Genomic DNA, 20,835 nt, shown 5'->3' on the forward strand with positions numbered 1-20,835 from the left:
TCGAAGGATGTATTATTTTTATCTCTATGACCAAAAATGACTGAGTATTTTAAGAGCAAGTGACAGCACCGACTGATTTTTTAAATAACATAAATCTTTCATGGGGTTTCTACTACATATTTCAGTAAGAGACATTAGTTACGTTATATTAAGCCATACAAGTCTTAATACCCAGGGTTCCCTTTAAATTCTCAGGCTTTATAAGATTCTGATTGCCTGTCAATGTTTTTTATCATTCAGCAGCTTGAAAAAATTGTTTGAAAGTGATTCCAACCATATCGTTCCTCTGTCGTTTCATTATAGTTGTGGTATGACCTTCCTCATAGAATCAGAATGATGACTAAAATTTTGTAGTTATCGTCCTTGATGTGAACAGGCCTTTACTCTATATACATGGTGCGTTATTGACCTAAATGACCCTGGGAATGGTACCTAATAATAGTTAACCCAAAAATTTTCCAAACAACATTGGACCAAAGAACAGACATTTTAGAAAATATAGAAAATATATGCCAAGTTCTGTCATGAAACACTAGATGGTGCAAGCTGATGGGTTGTTAACGCAAACTGATGACATTCACAGCATTAAACTACTTGGCACAAGCTGATCGGTTCATGTTGCATACACAGCCAATGAGTTTGCAAGTAGCTGGTTAGCATTCACTAGAGCATTTCGCAGCATGTTTTTAGAGTTATCTGAAACCCTCCACGTCCCCAGCTCCACCTGTATTAGATCTGCTACAGTTTATTATATATGCTATTTGTGCAGCAGCAATTTGTCTTAAATACTCACAGCAGCGTATCAGCGTATGCATTGGCAGTAGCAAGTTCCAGTACTTGCTTTGCAGCAGCATCGGCAATAATCTACAACAACTGCAATAACCAACAGCAGCAGCAATTCAGCAGATCTGTTCCGTCAAGACCAAATACATTCCGTTGTCATATCCATTACCATGTCCAGTTGTCATTAGAGAACTTCTTTTATGTTCTTTAGAAGAGTCAGGTTTGAAATGACGTGAGGGTGAGAAAATAATAACAGAATTTTCTATTTAACAGTACATATTAGTACCCTGACCTACTTAGATTCATACAGTTAAGAATACAAAGAAGGTACTCCCCCAGTTTAAATCAAATGTACAATTATTGCAGATGGTGTGGATGGGTTTTTTTTTTGTGGCAGATTAAAGTGCTTGCTTTAATGTGTTGCTGTGTGTTGGCTATGTGGGCAGTGCATATAAATTGGCCTTTATAGCGGCGAAATATGAGAGAGCCGAGTTGTCTTAACACAGGAAACCACAGGCAGAGAGAGTCTCGGTGACTGATCAGAGGACCCGAGCAGGTGTAAAGGCCTCAGTGCAGGAAGAAACAGACTACAGACTGGCTATATCTGTTCGCGTGCATGGGTTTATGGGTTTGACCTTTTGATGCATATGTAAATAGTGCAGATGCAGCTCTCGTTCATTCATCTCTTTCTCTCACTCCTGAGCAGGGAGTAACGAGGTCAGTCTCATTATTATCGTAGAAGATTCTCATCAATATTACAGCAGCACAGAGTGAAATAAGACTGGCCAAATGCTTCAACTCATTATTATTTGTTTAAGCCTCTTGCAAACTAGCACAGCAAAAGGTTATGCTGAGGGTGAGGAAGAGATGAGAGATAAGAGTGAGTTTCAGTTGCTTTGTTTTTAGAGGAGAGATCTGATTGTGATGTTTTGCTCAAGACTTCCTTGGTCCATAGGCTAGTACTAGCCGCCAAAACTAGAGTGTTGGGACATTCATGCTGTTTTTAGCAGATTGGAGCAGAGGAGCGTGTCTCCTCTACAAAGATGCAGCAAGTCACCCATGAATAATGTAATGTGATAACACACACACACACTCACGTACAGACAGTCTGTCACATGGAGTGGCCATTACCCAGCATAAAAAAGCTGTGCAGCTGTGAGCACAGGATGTGAAAGATGCATACCAAAGTGAATCAGACAGCGCCATTTTCTGTCAAAAGATTAGAGAACCAAAGAAAAGAGCTTTTCTCAAGTCTGGTGTGTTTATTTACTACTATGTGCATTTTTGCATCTTAAGTGTCAGTCTGGCTGCGGTGTTAAAAGCTTTGTGTGAGCTTTTGAAACCGTAAGTCTCGTTTTCAACAGAAGTGAAAACAGCAGGTTTATGACTGTCTGCTAACCACAGCCTATTCTGTCACAGTCCCATTTTCAGCCTCATAATGCCGAAATTAATCTATCACACTACAATTAGCCGTGACTTCCTTCTTGCTTCTTGTGTTGCACTCCACCGAGTTGATTAAAGTTGGTATTTAGCACTGATACAACCCTCTGATTGTATAGTTTGTCTCATGGGGAACTGAAAGTTACTGTATGCTACTGTCACTGCATAATATATGTGAGCGTGCGCTCGGCCTGATTCAGACTTTTTCCTCAGCAAACATAAAGTATATATCGCATGTGTTGATTGTAATCCACGGCTTCCTGTTTTTTCTTTGGGGGTTATCATACACTGCAATGACTAATAAAAGAAGCACAACAGAACAGTTTGTTTATTGTAAGTTAGTGAGCAAGTCTTCTGACTGAACTTACAAAAGCCCCAAACTGAACGAACACGCATTCACATTATGTTTGAGTTCTTTATTTTTCGGTTTTCTATTTCAGTACTGTTTAAGCAATTCAGAAGCTTTAAATTAAAGACAAATCAAGATGTTTTGACTCAGCTTACAAATTAATGATTTCCAAACAGTCTGTTTTGGTTGTGGGAATAGTGCTTTGAAATGTTCTAAAAACATAAAACTATACAGTTTTCTTAAAGGGATAGTTCACCCAAAAATGAAAATTCTGTCATTAAATACTCACCCTCATGTTGTTCCAAGTCCATAAGATCTTCGTTTATCTTTGGAACACAAATTGCGATATTTCTGATGAAATCCAAGAAATCCGCTCAAGGCCCAGAAAGGTAGTAAGGACATTGTTAAAATAGTTCATGTGACGTCCATCAGTGGTTCAACTGTAATGTTACGAAGAGGAGAAATTTTTGAATAAAGTAGTTTTTTTTTTTTTCTTTGCGTACAAGAAGTATTCTCATAACTTCATAACATTACGGTTGAACCACTGATGTCACATGCACTATTTCATTGATATCCTTACCTTTCTGGGCCTGGGAACATTTTAGCTGTGTTGCTGTCTATGCAGGGTCAGAAAGCTCTCAGATTTCATCAAAAATATCTTCATTTGTGTTCCAAATATGAATGGTCTTACAGGTTTGGAATGACATGAAAGTGAGTAATGACATGTTAGTAGGACGTTATTTTTAGGTTAGCATACATTTTTATTAACAAATTCACATTCTAGGAATGTTGATTCGTAACACTTTAAGAAGGTAAAAATGTCCAGTTTCCTTGGTGATATTAGAGTATTATAAAGGTACTTTGATTTGCAAATAGTGTGGGATGGTGCCATAAAGAGATAGTTCACCTAAAAATGAAAATTCTGTCTGACTTTATTTATACCGTGGAACACACAAAAAAAGATATTTTGAGATTTTTCTTTTTTTCTTTTTTTTTTTTTTAATCATACACTTGAAGTCAAGGATCACCAAAACTTTTAGTATGTCAAAGTGGTTTAGAACGACATGAGGGTGAGAAAATAATGACCAAATTTTCATTCTTCGGTGAGCTATCATTTAAAAAACAAATCACTTGGTCAAATCTGCGCAAACAATTCCAGACATTATTAAATGGAAAAAAAAGACTCATTTGTAATAGCCTATCACTGGTATCAACATTATTTTATTCTTATACATTTCAGGCCGTTTTTACATCTCAGTGTTTGTTTTCTTCACAGAGGAGGAAAGGAGAGTCCGAGCCAATGATAGAGAGTACAATGAGAAGTTCCAGTATGCTGTAAGTTACATATACAACCTGTACATCATAAATATACATGGGTCATTCCACCAAATTTTGTGTCCCTAAGAAATAGTTAAACATAGATTTAATATGACAACAAATAAATGTGCAATTTAACAATACTATGTATGTTTTTATCAATATTAGATAAAAAAGTCAATTAAATATTTTAAATAATTTAAATGGCATTTATCCTGGTAGGGGTAAGGTTTTTGGCCTGTCCCTCACTATGATTTTTCATTTTCAGCAGGACTTTTAATTTGCAAAATGAAGGCCAAATAATATAAAAATCACATTTGCATAATGTAAATATAGTCTCATTGTTAAGCAATGTTTTTGGAATAAGTATGCTTTTGTTCTATAAAATGTAAATCATTGGTGTCCCCTAATTAGTCAGCCCTGTTACCGTCATCAAAAAACCCTTGTAAAATAATGCAACATCTTCTACGAGGTTAAATCATATCTCAACCAGGATTCCAACACTTAAAACACAAACATGTTTCTCTTACCCTCCTATAATGTTTTATTTTTAATGATTTATGAAGCTTGACTGAGCAATGCAATATCAATTCTGTTACCATTTTTAAAATGTAAATTTAAACAATTGTTTCTTACATTTAATATAATCAATATCTACAAGTAAAATCCTTTCAAAGTGTACAATATGTGCTTTTGTGAACTTGACTATTATCTAGCAATTAGCAAATTACTTTGAAATCGTTAGACCTGCTACTGTCAACCTATTCCTCTCAAAAGTATACACTTTTGACATGTAGGTAACAGGGGTGACATTGATTAAGTTTTTAAATATTGTGAAACATTTTAAAGGTCACCCTCGGTATATTATTGAGCTAATGACAATATCATTCAGTGGCATGTAAGTTTTAATTAAACTATGGTATCTAGTAACGCTTGTGTCGGTAACAGGGTTGACAAAAATACCAAAACGTGAGGTAGGAAAATAGTCAGAAAATAATAAATAACATAGCCTGTGATGGCACAATACAATTTCTTGTCATTTTAAGGTATCTTCATTTCATGGATATTTTAAAAAATATTGATGAAACTATTTTTACATTTTTCCAAGCAAAAAAGACACCGATTTCATGGAATGACCCACTCATAAATTATTTCAAGTGTACATTTTCTTCTGCGTCTCCTTCACCTCTCCCCATCATTTCTTTCACTCCGCAGAGCAACTGCATCATGACCTCAAAGTACAACATCATCACCTTCCTTCCAGTCAACCTGTTTGAGCAGTTCCAGGAAGTTGCCAACACCTACTTCCTGTTTCTCCTCATACTGCAGGTATATACTCCAATGTTTAAATGCTTATTACAAGTGTAGAGGAAAAATTGGGATCTTTTGTAAAGGTCAATTTATTTGCTGTGAACATTGCAATATTCCTCCAGGCATAAAGGTTACAGTTAGCATCACACGAATGCCTATTAGCACAATCATTTTGGCAGATTGTTTGTACATGTTAACACTAATTACTAGCACATGTTGGTGCATTAGTGAGTGTTATAAAAAATGGCTTTAAAAAGTCATTTGGTGTTTTTGTTTCAGTTGATTCCACAGATTTCCTCTTTATCTTGGTTCACCACCATTGTGCCTTTAGTGCTGGTGCTGAGCATCACTGCAGTCAAAGATGCCACCGATGACTATGTAAGTTTCTCTCACACACACACACACACACACACAGTGTAACTTACTGTAACTGCAGTAGCTCCCCTCCACACAGAAATATGTTAACACTTATACCAATATCCTAACACACCATAACTACCACACGACAAAACAGTCGGACACACATATTTCACACACATCTCTGTTTCTCTCACAGTTTCGTCACAAGAGTGACAACCAGGTGAATAACCGTCAGTCTCAGGTCCTCATTGGTGGCATGTGAGTCTCAAATTAATACACACACTTCCTTTTACATTGGGTTTACAAGAAAACATCTGCTTTATACAAGAAATATAAATGTGTCTGAGCTGTTGCTTGCAAGATAGTGAATGTTGATGACAAAAAAGCACTTTTGGCTGGCTCAGTATGTTTTCATATGTACGTATTTATTTATACATTTATTTCTAAGTACTATATATAATATAAAGCATTTTTAAACCACTGTATAGCAATTTTACATCAATCACAAAGCATTAATAGGTATCCTATTTATTTGTTTTATTTTCTCAGTCTTCAAAAGGAGAAATGGATGAATGTCAGAGTTGGTGACATCATCAAATTGGAGAACAATCAGTTTGTGGCAGTGAGTTTTCCTCTATAGTCCTTCATGACATTAATGAATTAATTAAACATGGTTTAATAAGATAAAAAGACATTTTACTAGCTCAGCAGTCCCAGACATTACTTGCAGTAATTCAGGGTCATGTACGCATCAATGTCTGATGCATTTGCTCTCAAATACTGCACTGTGATATTGATCCAGTAGCCAAGGTCTAATTTGCTGATTATGCCGCTGGTTATGTAACTCTGTTTCTCGAGGACAAACAGCAGCTTAGGTGTCTTGTTAATATGCTACATGCAGTTTTGGTCTCACTTTATACCAGCATTATTTTAATATTATTTAGATACTATTATAGTTTTTATGAATATTTTAACTCTAAAACTACCAGAATTCTATAACTACTAGAATAGCCATAGCGGTGATTCTGAACGTTCATACTACACTGAACTGGTTGCCATGTCATATTTACTTTAGAAGCTTCTGTTAATGTTTTAAAATAAAGCTTTGAATGTCTGTCATAATATTTTATGACGTCATCACCCTAGAAAATACAATCCTTTTTTGTAATGTAGCCTATAATTGGGTAAGAGCTACTAGACCACTCCAGAGTGAATAACAGGAGTTGTCAAATTGGAGTCGTCCACTCGGCTTTTTTACGAATGGGAATTTTAGCTAAGCAATAGAATATAAACACAACTAGAACAAAAGTTGCTAGGCAACAGAGATGTGCATTTTCAACCGTGGGAAAAAGTAGCAGAAGTTGAAATTGTACTCCATCTGTCATTTTGATCGCTTTGGCCGTTCAAGGTAGAAATAATAAGAACTCTTTTGTATTTTGTAATTTTAATCAAATAACAATGTTAGTATGAAATATATACACATTTAAGAAAAGTCAATGAATTATAGTTATGTGGGTTTTATTTCTACAATTTTTATTTTTGCAAGTGTAAAAATGGTCAAAATGACTGCCTCAGTAGTTCTAGTGTTAAATAGCTTTGCTTCTTGTACTTTCAGATTTCATTTTAATTTTAATTTGTTACATCTTTAGCAATTTTGAAATGTGCTTTAATTAATTTCATTAGTTTTTTTCTCTTAAAATATGGCTGTTTAGATTTATGTTTATTTCAGTTTAGTTTTTATTTATTTTATTTCCAGTTAGTAATTTTAGTGCTTCAAATTAAAGGGATAGTTCACCCAAAAATGAAAATTACCCCATGATTTACTCACCCTCAAGCCATCCCAGGTGTATATGACCTTCTTCTTTGAGACAAATACACTATGAGTTATATTAAAAAATTTCTTTATGGCTTTTCCAAGCTTATAATGGCAGTGAATGGCTGTTAAAAGATTTTTGTTACACATATGCATCGATTCACTTTAGAAGGCCTTTATTAACCCCCCGGAGCCATGTGGAGTACTTTTTATGATAGATGGGTGCACTTTTTTGGACTTCTCAACATCTCAACACCCATTCACTGCCATTATAAAGTTTGGAAGAGACAGGACATTTTTTAATATAACTCTGATTGTATTTATCTGAAAGAAGAAATATACCTAGGATAACTTGAGGGTGAGTAAATCAAAGGGTTGTTTTCATTTTTGGGCGAATTATCCCTTTAAATTAAACAAAAATTAGAAGTCTTCCCCCCCTAAAATATTTATATTTGATTTTATTTCAGCCTTATTTTAGTTAACAAAAACATTTTAATAGTGTTAGTTAAGAATAACACTGTTGTATACTGTATTTGTATTACAGGCTGACCTGCTCCTGTTGTCTAGCAGTGAACCACATGGCCTCTGTTACATTGAAACTGCAGAACTGGATGGGTATAACTGTGTTTATTTCTTGAATTTGCTGTTTAACTTGATTTCATGTTTCCAGCACAACTCAGAGAGTTTCTTTGTTTTTTTTTGCCGCAGCGAGACGAACATGAAAGTGCGTCAGTCTCTATCTGTTACCTCAGAGCTGGGAGATCCTAATAACCTGGCCCAGTTTGATGGTAGGTGATTTTGCATTGAACTCACTCCAAATACATGTGAAAGTTAGCCAGAGTGGAAATGAGAAAGTGAACTAGTAAGAAAAAGAGACAGCTGAGCAATCTTGTGAACTGATAAATGAGAGAATATGTTTGCGTACAGTGTGTTTCAAATTTGCAGAGGTTTATGGAACAAAAATAGAAAGGCAATAAAGGGAATTGCATATTTTCAGAGGGTATGAATTGCACTCACTGATAAGTAGTGTTCATTTGCGTATTTTAGCACAGATTCACTAAAGTAATTATGCAAAGTAGGTAACAGCACAAACTCGTTCAAAAGCAATGTGTGCTAAATAAAATAAAATGCGTTATTAAACTACAGTATACAATTAATAAAATGTTTTTTAAAAATTTTTAAATTTTAAAAAATTTTGAATTTTATGCATGATTGAGTGCTATACCAGCGCAGATAATGTCAAGATAAATTAGATTATGGGCTAGTGAATAGATGCGCTAAAAATGCAACAGTACTGTTTGACCCCCACCATGAGTTACCGGAGAGAGAGCGAACAAAAGATACAGTGAGTCAAAGTGTGCGGAAAGTAATGTATGTGGTGGACAGTTTCTCAGCAACATTTCGTTAACACCCAACACAATATACTGCCACACACACACACACACACCATCAAACCCGTGTCAGCAGAGACCACCCACGCTTCCTGTTTTTAAAGAACAACAAAAAATTCCAAAGCTCACAGGTTGTACCGAGACCCAGGATGCTGAACCTTTGGTCATAACGCATTATTACATAAAATAATATTGTTTTGATATTTTCAAAATGTGCAGAATACTTTTTCCTCATATATCTCTCACGCTGTGTGTACGTGCAGGAGAAGTGGTGTGTGAGCCTCCCAACAACAAGCTTGACCGTTTCTGCGGGACTCTGTATTGGAAAGACTGCAAATACCCCCTCAGCAACCAGAACATGCTGCTTCGCGGCTGCGTACTACGCAACACAGAGAGCTGCTATGGCCTTGTTATTTTTGCAGGTTCGTGTATGAGTTTGTGATTGTGTGTTTATGTGTGTGTGATCAGTTTTTATTTAACCTGTCATGGGGCACCTCAGGTCCTGACACCAAACTGATGCAGAACAGCGGACGGACTAAGTTCAAGCGGACCAGTATAGACAGACTGATGAACACACTGGTGTTGTGGGTGAGAAACCGTTTAGAAACTTACAAACCTCTGCTGAATTTTTTAAGATTTCAGTACCGAAATATAGAAACAAATGAATCTGTGACTGTAAATAAATAGGCATGTACTTCAAGATTTAAAATGAATCCAGTTTTTTACTTTTGTAATTGTCTCCTCTTCAGATTTTTGGGTTCTTGGTGTGTATGGGAGTGATCTTGGCCATAGGAAATGCAGTTTGGGAAAAAGAAGTGGGTGCTCTGTTCCAGAGCTTCCTTCCCTGGGACCCTCCAGTGGACAACTTCCTGTTCTCTGCCTTCTTGTCTTTCTGGTCCTATGTCATCATCCTCAACACAGTCGTGCCCATCTCCCTATATGTTAGGTGAGAGAGAGCAGGGTGTGGAGAAATAATAATGAACGTTGTATAATGAAGATATATGTTGTAATTTAGGAAGAAAGATAAATGTTCAGTCAGCGCTTTCCATGAATATGATCAAATAAAAAATATGGAAAATGCTCTAAAACACTAAATAGTAAAAAAACATGTTTTGAACATAAATATAAAATTTATATGAGCTGCTGTTTTATTTTGAGGTTTGTCAACTATGTTATCCAATTTCGGACATGTTTGCAATTTTATTTATTTATTTATTTTCATTTTTAGGGATAAACAGGATTACATTTTTAGTCATTCAAAGAATTTTTTACTACAATTATTTGATTATCAATTAACAGTTTATCTCAAAACTACGTTATTCTATCAGGACTTTTATCAATAACTTAAACTACTAAAAACAATTAAACATTAAACTGTTAACTATTAACATTGAACTATTACACATTTTGTTGTGGTAAATAATCAAAATAAGGTTAAAGGTTTCAATATTGAAGCATTAAAATTACTGGAAAAATGGAAAACAAAAACTAAACTAAAACCAATCTAAAACTAAAATAAATACAGTATTTTAAATGTAAATGATTAAAAATCAAATATATATATATATATATATATATATATATATATATATATTAGATAAAAACTGAAACTGGATGAAAAATTTCAATACGGTAATAAGGGAACTGAAATAAGGTTAAAATGAAGCATTAAAATTTGTAAAAAATAAAGCAAAAATAAAAACTAAAACCGAATTAAAACTGAAATACATACAGTAAATTAATTCTAAATTATTAAAAAAGAAATAAAAATGAAAAACTCTATGCAAATATTAGGTGAAAAACTGAAACTAAATGACAATTTGAAATGTTGCCTTGGCAAATAATTTATATATATATATTATATATAAACTTGAAAGCACTACAATTACCAAAAAAAAAAAAAAAAAAAAAAACTAAACTAGAACTAAAACTGAAATATATACAGTAAATTAAATCTAAATTATTAAAAAGAAACAAAAATGAGTCTATACAAATATTAGATGAAAAACTGAAACTATATGGCAATTTGAAAGTTGAAGCAATAAAATTAAAACAAAACTAAAACTGAAATAAATATAGTAAAGTCTTAAATGATTTAATATATATAAAAATAAAAAAAAAAGTACACAAAATTAAACAAATTAAATAAGTAATATATGAAATAAGGAAATGAATCAAAAGCTATCTCAAAACATTAATGAAAAAACTATAATAGTATCTAAATATTAATAAAATAGCAAACATTTGTCAAGACTTCTGTAACAGGCCAGAATCCGAGTTTTAAGGGGAGATGCAAACATTTGATATGTTTAAGACTAGCTACTTTTCTAGTTACTTGGTTTTATTTTTGTTAGATAATAGTATCTATTGCCCCATTTCTTTTTAAAAAAAGTCTTAAGACACCAAAGTGTATCGCATTTATGAAAAATTCCAATTAAAGTCTTCTTCTCTTTGATTTAGATTCTCTTTTTTTGTTCATTTTATGCTTAATACAGTTTTAAAATTTGTGCTGTTTATTTTATTTTGATTTATTTTGTTGTTTTCCTGTTTCCTCAGACTTTCCTTATCAGGTAAGAGATAGACCCCATAGACTGCCCTTTTTTTTCTCTCTCTGACATAACAATAGCGTCCCATATAACATATAACCATATAACACCACCACCATATAAAAACCTGACCAAACCTTTCTGAATCAGCTCTCTGAATGAGCTCTAACTTTGCCGTGTGGTCCAGTGAATGTAACCCACCTCTGACCGGTACAGACTCGTACAGGAACAAGTGCAGCATGGCACAGAGCAGCACCATGGCACTGCACACACATACCCCAAATCTGTTTTTGCAGTTTTAATTGACAGATTTGTGAACTCTCTATAAATGGGTATTATTAAATGTTCCTTTTAATGGTCTGGTGAACTGTTGTGCCATTGTCTGTCGCAGCTGCATACTAAAACCTATCTTTAGAACAGGGAAACCGTGTATTTTTGTGTGTGTTTTGTTGTGAGTTTGCCATGTGTTCAGAAGTCTGTAGTCAATTTGAATGTTTCTAGAGAAAAGCAGGTCATGTTTGCATTGATAACACTCCGTCTCTTTCTCTTTGTCTCTGTCTGTCTGAATGTCTTAGTGTGGAGGTGATTCGTCTGGGTCACAGTTATTTCATTAATTGGGACCGGCGGATGTTCTGCAGCCGAAGTAATACAGCAGCAGAGGCCCGGACCACCACGCTAAATGAAGAGCTGGGACAGGTGGAGTACATCTTCAGTGACAAGACAGGAACCCTCACCCAGAACATCATGACCTTCAACAAGTGCTCCATCAACGGCCACGCATATGGTGAGGAACAGCATGTGGCAGTTATATCCAAGGTATAATGTGCAATCAGCTGGCCATTATCATATATATCGGTCTTGCATCATGTTGACGTGGTTTATATGGTAATAATGACCAGCTGACTGTACTTTACCTTGCACCTTTACTTTACCTGACTGTACGTTACCTAAATTATAATCTTAATCTTAAAATTAATAATAATAATAATACATTTTGGTATTGGAATTTTTTTTAAATGTACTTGAACAAGTAGTTATTGAAAACGTAACTTCAATAAATAATAATAAAAAAAAACGTATTAATTTAATTTCTACTCCCTACTTATTTATTTATTTGGTAGGCATTTAAAAAAGTAATAAAAAGCAAATAGACAATAACAATAATAATAATAAATATTTAGCTCTTAAATAAAAAATATAAATTAATAAAAAAAATAATGAATGGAATAATAAAATAAAATAAAATAAAATAAATAAAAGCAATTAGATTTAAGCAATTTAGATTTTTGTGATTATCGTGTATTTTATAGTTCTGAACATTTAAATAAACACATTAAATAGACTGGTCATATATAAAATTATTTTAGATGATTTATATATATTAAGTTATTTTAGAATTATTTATATGCTATTTTAATATTTGTTATTATTTTGAATTTATATTTATTATATTATAATATTTACAATAATCTATTATAATATTTATACAGTTATAATATGTATATTACAATATTTATTCATTTTAATTGGTGTCTGTTTTAAAATATGATTTTTTTTTGGTAATGATGATCTAAGCTATATATAGAGAAATCTGCAATGAACTATTTAGAATTATTTATATGCTATTATAATATTTGTCATTATTTTGAATGAATATTTATTATATTATAATATTTAGAATAATATATTATAATACTTATAATACTTAATTCTAATATTTATATTATATTTATTTATTGTACTATGGCGTACATTTTCAAGTATGAGTTTTATGATGTGATAATAATAATAATAATGTAATGTGTGTGTGTGTATATATATAAACAACACACACATATATATATATATATATATATATATATATATATGTGTTGTTTAAAATTATTTATATACTTTTTTAATATTTACTATTTTGAATTTATATTTATAATGTTATAATATTTATAATAATATATTAAAACATTTATATTAATACAATTATAATATTTATAATATTTATTTATTATAATTCGGTGTATATTTGAAGATATGATTTTTGTGATAATAATGATAATCTGAGATATATATTGATAAATCTGCAATGTTATTTTAGAATTATTCATATACTATTATTATATTTATTATTATTTTATATTAATAGTTGTCATATTATAAAATAAATAATAATAATTTATTTATACAATTACAATATTTGTATTATGGGTGTATGTTCTAAAATATGATTTTTGTGATTATTGTATATTTTATAGTTATGAACGTTTAAATAAACTTACATTAAATAGACTGATAATAATAATGATGATTAAGTTATGTATACATTTGCAATGGGTTATTTTAGAAATATTTATATTGTGTTATAATATGTAATATTATTTTGAATTAATATGAATAATTAATTGAATTATTTACTCAAGATGCATTCAAAGGAGATACCAAAGTTGATCATGACCTAACGTCCATCACACAATGCAGTTTATATGTATGGAAAATTGATAGAAAAGCTATAAATAAATGATAGTTGCAGATTTACGACATACAGTATAGACACATAAACTGATAAATATGTTGTGTTGTGTTGTATTAGGTTTGTGCTACAGATCTCATTTCAGTCTGTCTCTCGTTTCACAGGTGAAGTGATGAACATTCTTGGAGCTCAGCAGAAGGTCAGTGCATCCAAGATTCAAGAAGTTGTTGTCATTTTTAAAATGTTGCTCAGAAAGATCTTAAATAATCTATTATTTCTCAGAGGGTCCAGCCCCTGGACTTCAGCGCGTGGAACCCGTTAGCAGACCGGGACTTCTGTTTCTACGACCAGTCTCTGCTAGAAGCAGTGATGGTGGGAGAACCAGCAGTGCACGAGTTCTTCCGGGTCTTGTCTCTCTGCCACACGGTCATGAGCGAGGAAAAAAGCGAGGGTAAGGATCTGGAACAAGCAGTCTTTGAGGATCGATTAACTGCCTTACTCAGAAAGCTATTTCATCCAATGGAAGAGTTTAAATAAGGTTTACTTAAGGAAGCTGTTGACTTTAATATTGTTAGAAGGAAATGATATAGTAATTCTGAATTGTAATATGATTATTTGATCTCATTATCTGTCCTTTTTCATGCTGACGTCCTTGCTTATTGTCTCTGTCTTTCACTTCCTAAAGGAGAGCTGGTGTATAAGGCTCAGTCTCCAGATGAGGGAGCGTTAGTAACAGCTGCACGCAACTTTGGCTTTGTGTTTCGCTCTCGCACACCTGGCACAGTCACCACACAAGAGCTCGGCAAAGCTGTCACATACACGCTCCTCGCCATCCTGGACTTCAATAACATCCGCAAAAGAATGTCTGTTATAGGTAAAACAAGCACACACTTATATAAAAATGTCACAAATCCCACCACATACAATCTTTTTAAAAAAGTATGTTTTGTCAGATCGATTCTTAGCTATAGCTAAATACTTACACACACACTTTTTTTGTGCCGTTAACTGTGGCAAACTCCAAAGTGTACAGTTTTTAAACATTATTTTGGCTGTAATGCCAGATGGTTTAGCACTATGCGAAAGAGTAGGAGCCAGTAAAATTCCCTCAGGGCTGAGAAATCTGGATACAGCATAAATACTGCCCTGCCAAGCATCATAAATAAGTGGAACATTAGCGCTAAATTCAATACAGAAAGTGTTGTGTGTGTCATATACACTTTCATAATGCTGAATTATTGTCCTTATGTTCATGTAAGTGGTGCTCACGTTGCAGCGGCCATTTCATTTTTGTTTGCATATCGTCATTTATGTCCACTTGGTTTGTGTTTACATGGACAAGTGAGAGATTTATTGAGTGCGCTGCAGAATTTTCTCCTAATCTGTTTTGTTAATCATTTTTCTCCCCCATAACAATATCCAAAATACATTAAAAACAAATCATGTTGCTTGTTAGTTTTTGCCAAATGGGTAAGAAACCAATTCTTAAATCATGATACATTATCTGAAGAGACGTCCGGTAATGTCAGGACTAGGAGATAATGGGAGCTATAATAAGAACAGGGCTTCTCTCGTCACTGCAGAGGCACAAGAACAATCTGTAATTTAATGTGTGTGTGTGTGTGTCTCAGTGAGGAATCCAAAGGGCCGCATTCGTCTGTACTGTAAGGGAGCGGACACTGTGCTTTTTGAGAGGCTTCACTCGTGCAGCCACGATCTAATGAATATCACTTCAGACCATCTGAATGTAAGTATTTGCATTTTCATATATGTTTATTTTGTGTTTACTGCTAGCTTAGCACTGTTTGTGTCAAGTCCTATTTACTCTTAAAGAGATCCCTATAGTCTGCTGCTCTTTTTATAAGACAGACAACAGAGCCCTCTTGTGGATGTTTTAGTTAAAAATTTTAATGATAATACACTCAACCCCTATGTCATCCAAGATGCGCATGTCCTTCTTTCATAATTCAAAATGAAATTAAGGTTTTGCAGGATTTTTCTCCATATAGTGGACTTAAATGGGAGCCGATGGGTTGAAGGTCCAAATTGCAGTTTCAATGCAGCTTCAAAGGGCTCTACACGATCCCAGCCAAGAATTAAGGGTCTTATTTAGTGAAACGATAGTTCTACAAAAAAAAGATCAAAACGTATATACTTTTTAACCACAAATGCTCGTCTTTCATTAGCTTTGAGATGCGCGTCTACAACTTACGTAATCATGCTGGAAAGGTGGTTAGTTCTTCATCTGTGTGCCATCTCATTTTCTCCTCCAGCTTTAAAATTGCCTGCCAATTTGTTGTAAATGACGTTTGAATTGTTTTGTAAACACTGAGTCCGTGACTATGTAATGTGTGAGGTCGAACTATTGCAAGACAAGCATTTGTTGTTAAAAAGTATATACATTTGTATTTTATTTTTTTATTTCTTGTAGAAAATGACTGATCTTTTTGCTAGATAAGACCCTTATCCCTCATCTGGGATCATGTAGAGCCCTTTGAAGCTGCACTGAAACTGCAATTTCGACCTTCAACCCATTGGCCACCATTAAAGTCAACTATATGGAGAAAAATCCTGCAATGTTTTCCTCAAAACCTTCATTTCTTTTCAAATCAAGAAAGAAAGACATGCACATCTTGGATGACATGGAATAACCCTTATCCCTCATCTGGGATCATGTAGAGCCCTTTGAAGCTGCATTGAAACTGCAATTTCAACCTTCAACCCCTTGGCACCATTGGCCAAAAATCCTGGAATGTTTTCCTCAAAAACCTACATTTCTTTTCGATTGAAGAAAGAAAGACATCATACGTAAAATTAAGGTAATAAAACACTTATATTAGAGAGAATATACTATAAATTATAAATAACAGTAGTAATAAAAACATACAGAAAAAGGAAAAATGTCCAAAGATAGAATTGTGAGTGTGCATATGTGCTATATACGGATAAAGGTTTGTTGAATTATTTACTGATGTGCGGGTGTGTGTGTTGTGTTGTTTAGGTGGGATATGTCCCAAAAACTTCTTGTGTCTGGTGTTGTAAATTTTTTTCTTAGAGACCAGGAGACTTTTTTGGATATCTTGAAGCAGAAGTTTCTCTTTATTCAGATACTCAAAAAGTCATCAAAAAGTCTGACAATATCTCAGCACAGCAGTGTATATAGGTTTGAAGGAGGCGGAGTACATAGAGGTGGAATCAATCTAAACAAAGCATGCAAATGTGGTACAGGAAATCAGCCCAGTAAAAGATTTTTCCCAGCCTTGATCTATTTAGCAAACAAGTGTCATTCAAATGCAAGGTGCTAAACAAGGATTGTGCCTTTAGTTGTACCTTGAGCTTAGACTTCACACTTAACTTGGGAAACCTGCCAGATATTCAGGAACTGCATAAAGACAAAAGGTTACTGTCTCAGGGCTTGGGCTATCTGCTCTTAGAATGTAAAAAATGTAAATCACAATATACATAACCTTTTAGAAATTTGCAATCCAACACTGGCTTTTTTGATGCACAGTGTTCTGTAGCGTTGGCCAGAGGGCAGTTCAAAAAGAGAGTGGGCTGGGTGTGAGGGGTCCAGAGTGATTTTCTTAGCCCTTTTCCTCACTCTGGAGATGTCAAGTTTTGAGGTTTGGTAGAAGGACACCAGTAATCCTGTTAATACTGTTTTAGTAGCTGGAATGAACCGAACCGTTATACATGAACGTAGGACAGACTCAATGATGGCCCGAGCAGAACTGTTTCAGCAGCTCCTGTGGCAGCTTGAACTTCCTCAGCTGGCGGAGGCAATCCAGCCTCTGCTGGGCCTTTTTCACAGTAGAGTCAATGTGATTGTCCCACTTCAGGTCCTCAGAGATGTTGGGACCCAGGAATCTGAATGACTCTACTGCAGCCACAGTGCTGTGATGTTCTTCCAAGACATGAACATCTTGGATGACATAGGAGTAAATTATCAGGAAATTTTTATTCTGGAAGTTAACTAATCCTTTGACTAAACATTATTTGAGATTTTATATATTTTAGCCATTAAATGAACATTTCTAATAGTAAGAAAAGATCAATAAAATGTAGTTGTAAGAAGACAGGGTTGCAAAATTAGTTGAATTTAAGATATCACTACCTAGGGAAAAATGTACTTCACGTGAAATTAAAGAATTTATTTATTTATTTATGAATAACAGGTTGGTTTCTGTTTTTGTAATAGAGAAAGTAATGCTGTAAAATCAGGCATGCAAAACTTGTGTAATACTATTTTAATTATAAATACTTTATAATTTTTTATATTAAATACCAGTAAAATGTTATAATATTTTTATAATAATGAAATTGACATCACTATAATTCTTTTTACAGAGATTAATACTTTTATTAAAGGGATAGTTCATCCAAAAATTACAATTTTGTCATCATGTACTCACCCTCATGCCGTACCAAACATTGGAAAGTTTCTTTCTTATGCTGAACATAAAAGAAAATATTTTGAAGAATGCTAGTAATCAAACAGTTGATGGTCCCCATTGACTTTCACAGTAGCTAAAGAAATACTATGGAAGTCAATGGGGACCATGCCCAGCTCCTGAATCAAATCACTGAGGGTGCTTTAATCTTATATATATATCTCCAGAACGCAAACCATAAAGCACTGGATTTGCTAAATCTGCAATAAAATGCCATTATTACAGCTTTAACTGAGGGTCCTATTAATTTCGTTTGAGGGTGCACCCTCTAGCACCCCCGTAGAACAGGGCCTGATGGGGGCCAACAATTGTTTGTTTCTTCAAAATTTATCAAAATATCTCCTTTTGTGTTCAACGTAAAAAAGAAACTTATACAGGTTTGGAACAACATGAGCGTGAGTAAATAATGACAAAATTTTCAAAGAAATAAAAATGAAAATCCTGGAAGAAATGTGTCAGTTTCCACAAAATATTAGGTAACACTTTATATTCATTTTTATTAATAAATCGTTAACAAACATTATATAATACGTAACAGATCATCAGATAATGTGTATTCAAGTGCCTAGAAACATGAGATAACGTTCTTGTTAATGTTTACAAATAAACTTACTAAACATTATCTAGTGACTAATTAGCACATATTAACAAGAACATTACCCCACTATCCTAGATATGTAAATATATATTAACTAATGATTTGTTGTGCATTATGCAATGTTTGTTAATGATTTATCAATGAAAGGTATTATAAAATGTTACCCACATAAAAATATATTACAGTATTAAATAACTAAAAAAAATAATGCAGCCTTGAGTTACCTTTAATAAAATCTTACTGACCTCGAACTTTAGCAGCAATGTATGTCAGTTTTTTTGTTTTTTTTTCAAGAGGCCTTTCAAAAAGACCTTTGAGATTGAGCAGGCCAAAACAAACATTTATTGTGTTTAAAACTAGCAGCTTTTCATTCTTGGTTAAGTTTTTCTTTGATAATAGTTTATCTAATCTACCTAATGGCTCTAACAAGAAAAACATTAATAACTTTATTAGAAAGTGATATGATCATGAGCTGATGTGTGTGTGTGTGTGTTTCTGTAGGAGTATGCAGGTGACGGGTTACGGACGCTGGCAGTGGCCTATCGGGATCTGTCTGAGGAGCAGTGGGAGGAGTGGTCAGAGCGTTTCCGTGGTGCTGATAAGGCCACAGACTGCAGAGACGACCGACTGGCTGCAGCCTATGAGGAGATAGAACAGGACATGATGGTGTGTTTGTGTGTCCTGTCCAATTTCTTCTGTTTAGTTTCCTTGGCGTTTTGGTTTACAATATCAATTGTTTAATGTAGTTATTGGGGGCCACGGCTATAGAAGATAAACTGCAAGAGGGCGTTCCCGAGACTATTGCCATTCTTTCACTGGCTAACATCAAGATCTGGGTGCTCACTGGAGATAAACAGGGTAAGAACTGCATTAAAATCGAAAGCCACAACTTTTAGCATTTACTTCACATAACTACAACTTTCATGAGTCTTTTTCTCCTTCTGTGACAGAGACTGCAGTGAATATTGGTTATTCGTGTAAGATGCTGACAGATGACATGACGGAGATCTTCATTGTTAATGGACACACTGTCCAAAGCGTACGTGAAGAACTGAGGTACATACTGATGGTCGTCTTGATCTGTCCATTCACCAACCTGTGAAATATAAGATATACAAGTCTTACAGGAAAAGCGTTTTTTTTTTAGGAAAGCGAGAGAGCGAATGCTGGAGTCCACACGCACTAGAGATGGAGGGAAGGAAGCTGAAGCTCAGGGATGGGTTGGTGCTTGTGCCTTTGGAAATGGATGTGGAGGTGGTGCTGCTGCTAACTGGATGCCTGATGAGAGTAAATGTCCTCCTCCTCAGGCTCCGCCCTCCTCCTTATTGGAGTCTATCAGTGGAGAGTTCGCCCTTATCATCAGTGGACACAGCTTGGTAGGTGGGAGTAGCATTCAGGAATGTCACTGGAAGGAAGTAGCCATTCATTACCATGTTTTTTCGGTTTTGTTAGATTGAGTATAGATTAAGATCAGCACCAGACGCCAAATCCCTTTAAAAAATAACTTCAACGTCAGCAAAGTAGTCTAATATCTAAAACCTGTAAACAGGAGGTCTTATCTGGTATCCAAAAGACCCAAAACACTATTAGCAGACTTCTATCAGCCAAAAAGTTGACTGAGGAAAAAGCCAGTGAAAGTGAAGAAGGAGCAGAGTTATTGAATAGTTTTAGTTGTGTATGTCTCAATGCACAGACTTCATCCAACAAGTATTGTTGTACCAAACTGTTTAACAACAACATCCCATAAACCTTGAGTTTCCATAAACATTCCCTCGTATCTCTTATTCATGAAGATGAACAGCCCTCGAAACCACACAGTCATAAGACTAAACATACAACAATAGTATAATATAAATGACTTATCAATGAATGAATCAATGAAATGGATATATAAATAATTATTATAAATGATTATATGATTAAATGGAATAATTAAATGATAAATGATTTTAAATGAATGAAGAATAAATGAAAAATGTATAAAAAAGAAAGTAAAACAACACAAATATATG

At 34.1% G+C, this 20,835-nt stretch overlaps 1 protein-coding gene across 3 annotated transcripts in view; it reads left to right on the plus strand.

The window, feature by feature from the left end:
- Positions 1–20,835, plus strand: part of atp8b2 (ATPase phospholipid transporting 8B2) — a 48,585-nt gene that overhangs the window by 15,958 nt on the left and 11,792 nt on the right. For all 3 annotated transcript variants that reach the window (XM_051131106.1, XM_051131105.1, XM_051131107.1), the window contains 19 exons: positions 3,849–3,907; positions 5,105–5,218; positions 5,480–5,578; positions 5,757–5,818; positions 6,110–6,182; positions 7,918–7,988; positions 8,082–8,161; positions 9,028–9,186; positions 9,264–9,352; positions 9,514–9,710; positions 11,886–12,094; positions 13,939–13,973; positions 14,057–14,225; positions 14,460–14,648; positions 15,406–15,521; positions 19,325–19,489; positions 19,570–19,681; positions 19,774–19,879; positions 19,971–20,199. In XM_051131106.1, the coding sequence (XP_050987063.1) occupies positions 3,849–3,907; positions 5,105–5,218; positions 5,480–5,578; positions 5,757–5,818; positions 6,110–6,182; positions 7,918–7,988; positions 8,082–8,161; positions 9,028–9,186; positions 9,264–9,352; positions 9,514–9,710; positions 11,886–12,094; positions 13,939–13,973; positions 14,057–14,225; positions 14,460–14,648; positions 15,406–15,521; positions 19,325–19,489; positions 19,570–19,681; positions 19,774–19,879; positions 19,971–20,199 (2,333 nt within the window). The remainder of the gene's footprint in view (positions 1–3,848; positions 3,908–5,104; positions 5,219–5,479; positions 5,579–5,756; positions 5,819–6,109; positions 6,183–7,917; positions 7,989–8,081; positions 8,162–9,027; positions 9,187–9,263; positions 9,353–9,513; positions 9,711–11,885; positions 12,095–13,938; positions 13,974–14,056; positions 14,226–14,459; positions 14,649–15,405; positions 15,522–19,324; positions 19,490–19,569; positions 19,682–19,773; positions 19,880–19,970; positions 20,200–20,835) is intronic.

This window comes from Labeo rohita, chromosome 16 (genome assembly GCF_022985175.1).
Source record: "Labeo rohita strain BAU-BD-2019 chromosome 16, IGBB_LRoh.1.0, whole genome shotgun sequence".
NCBI lineage: Eukaryota > Metazoa > Chordata > Actinopteri > Cypriniformes > Cyprinidae > Labeo > Labeo rohita.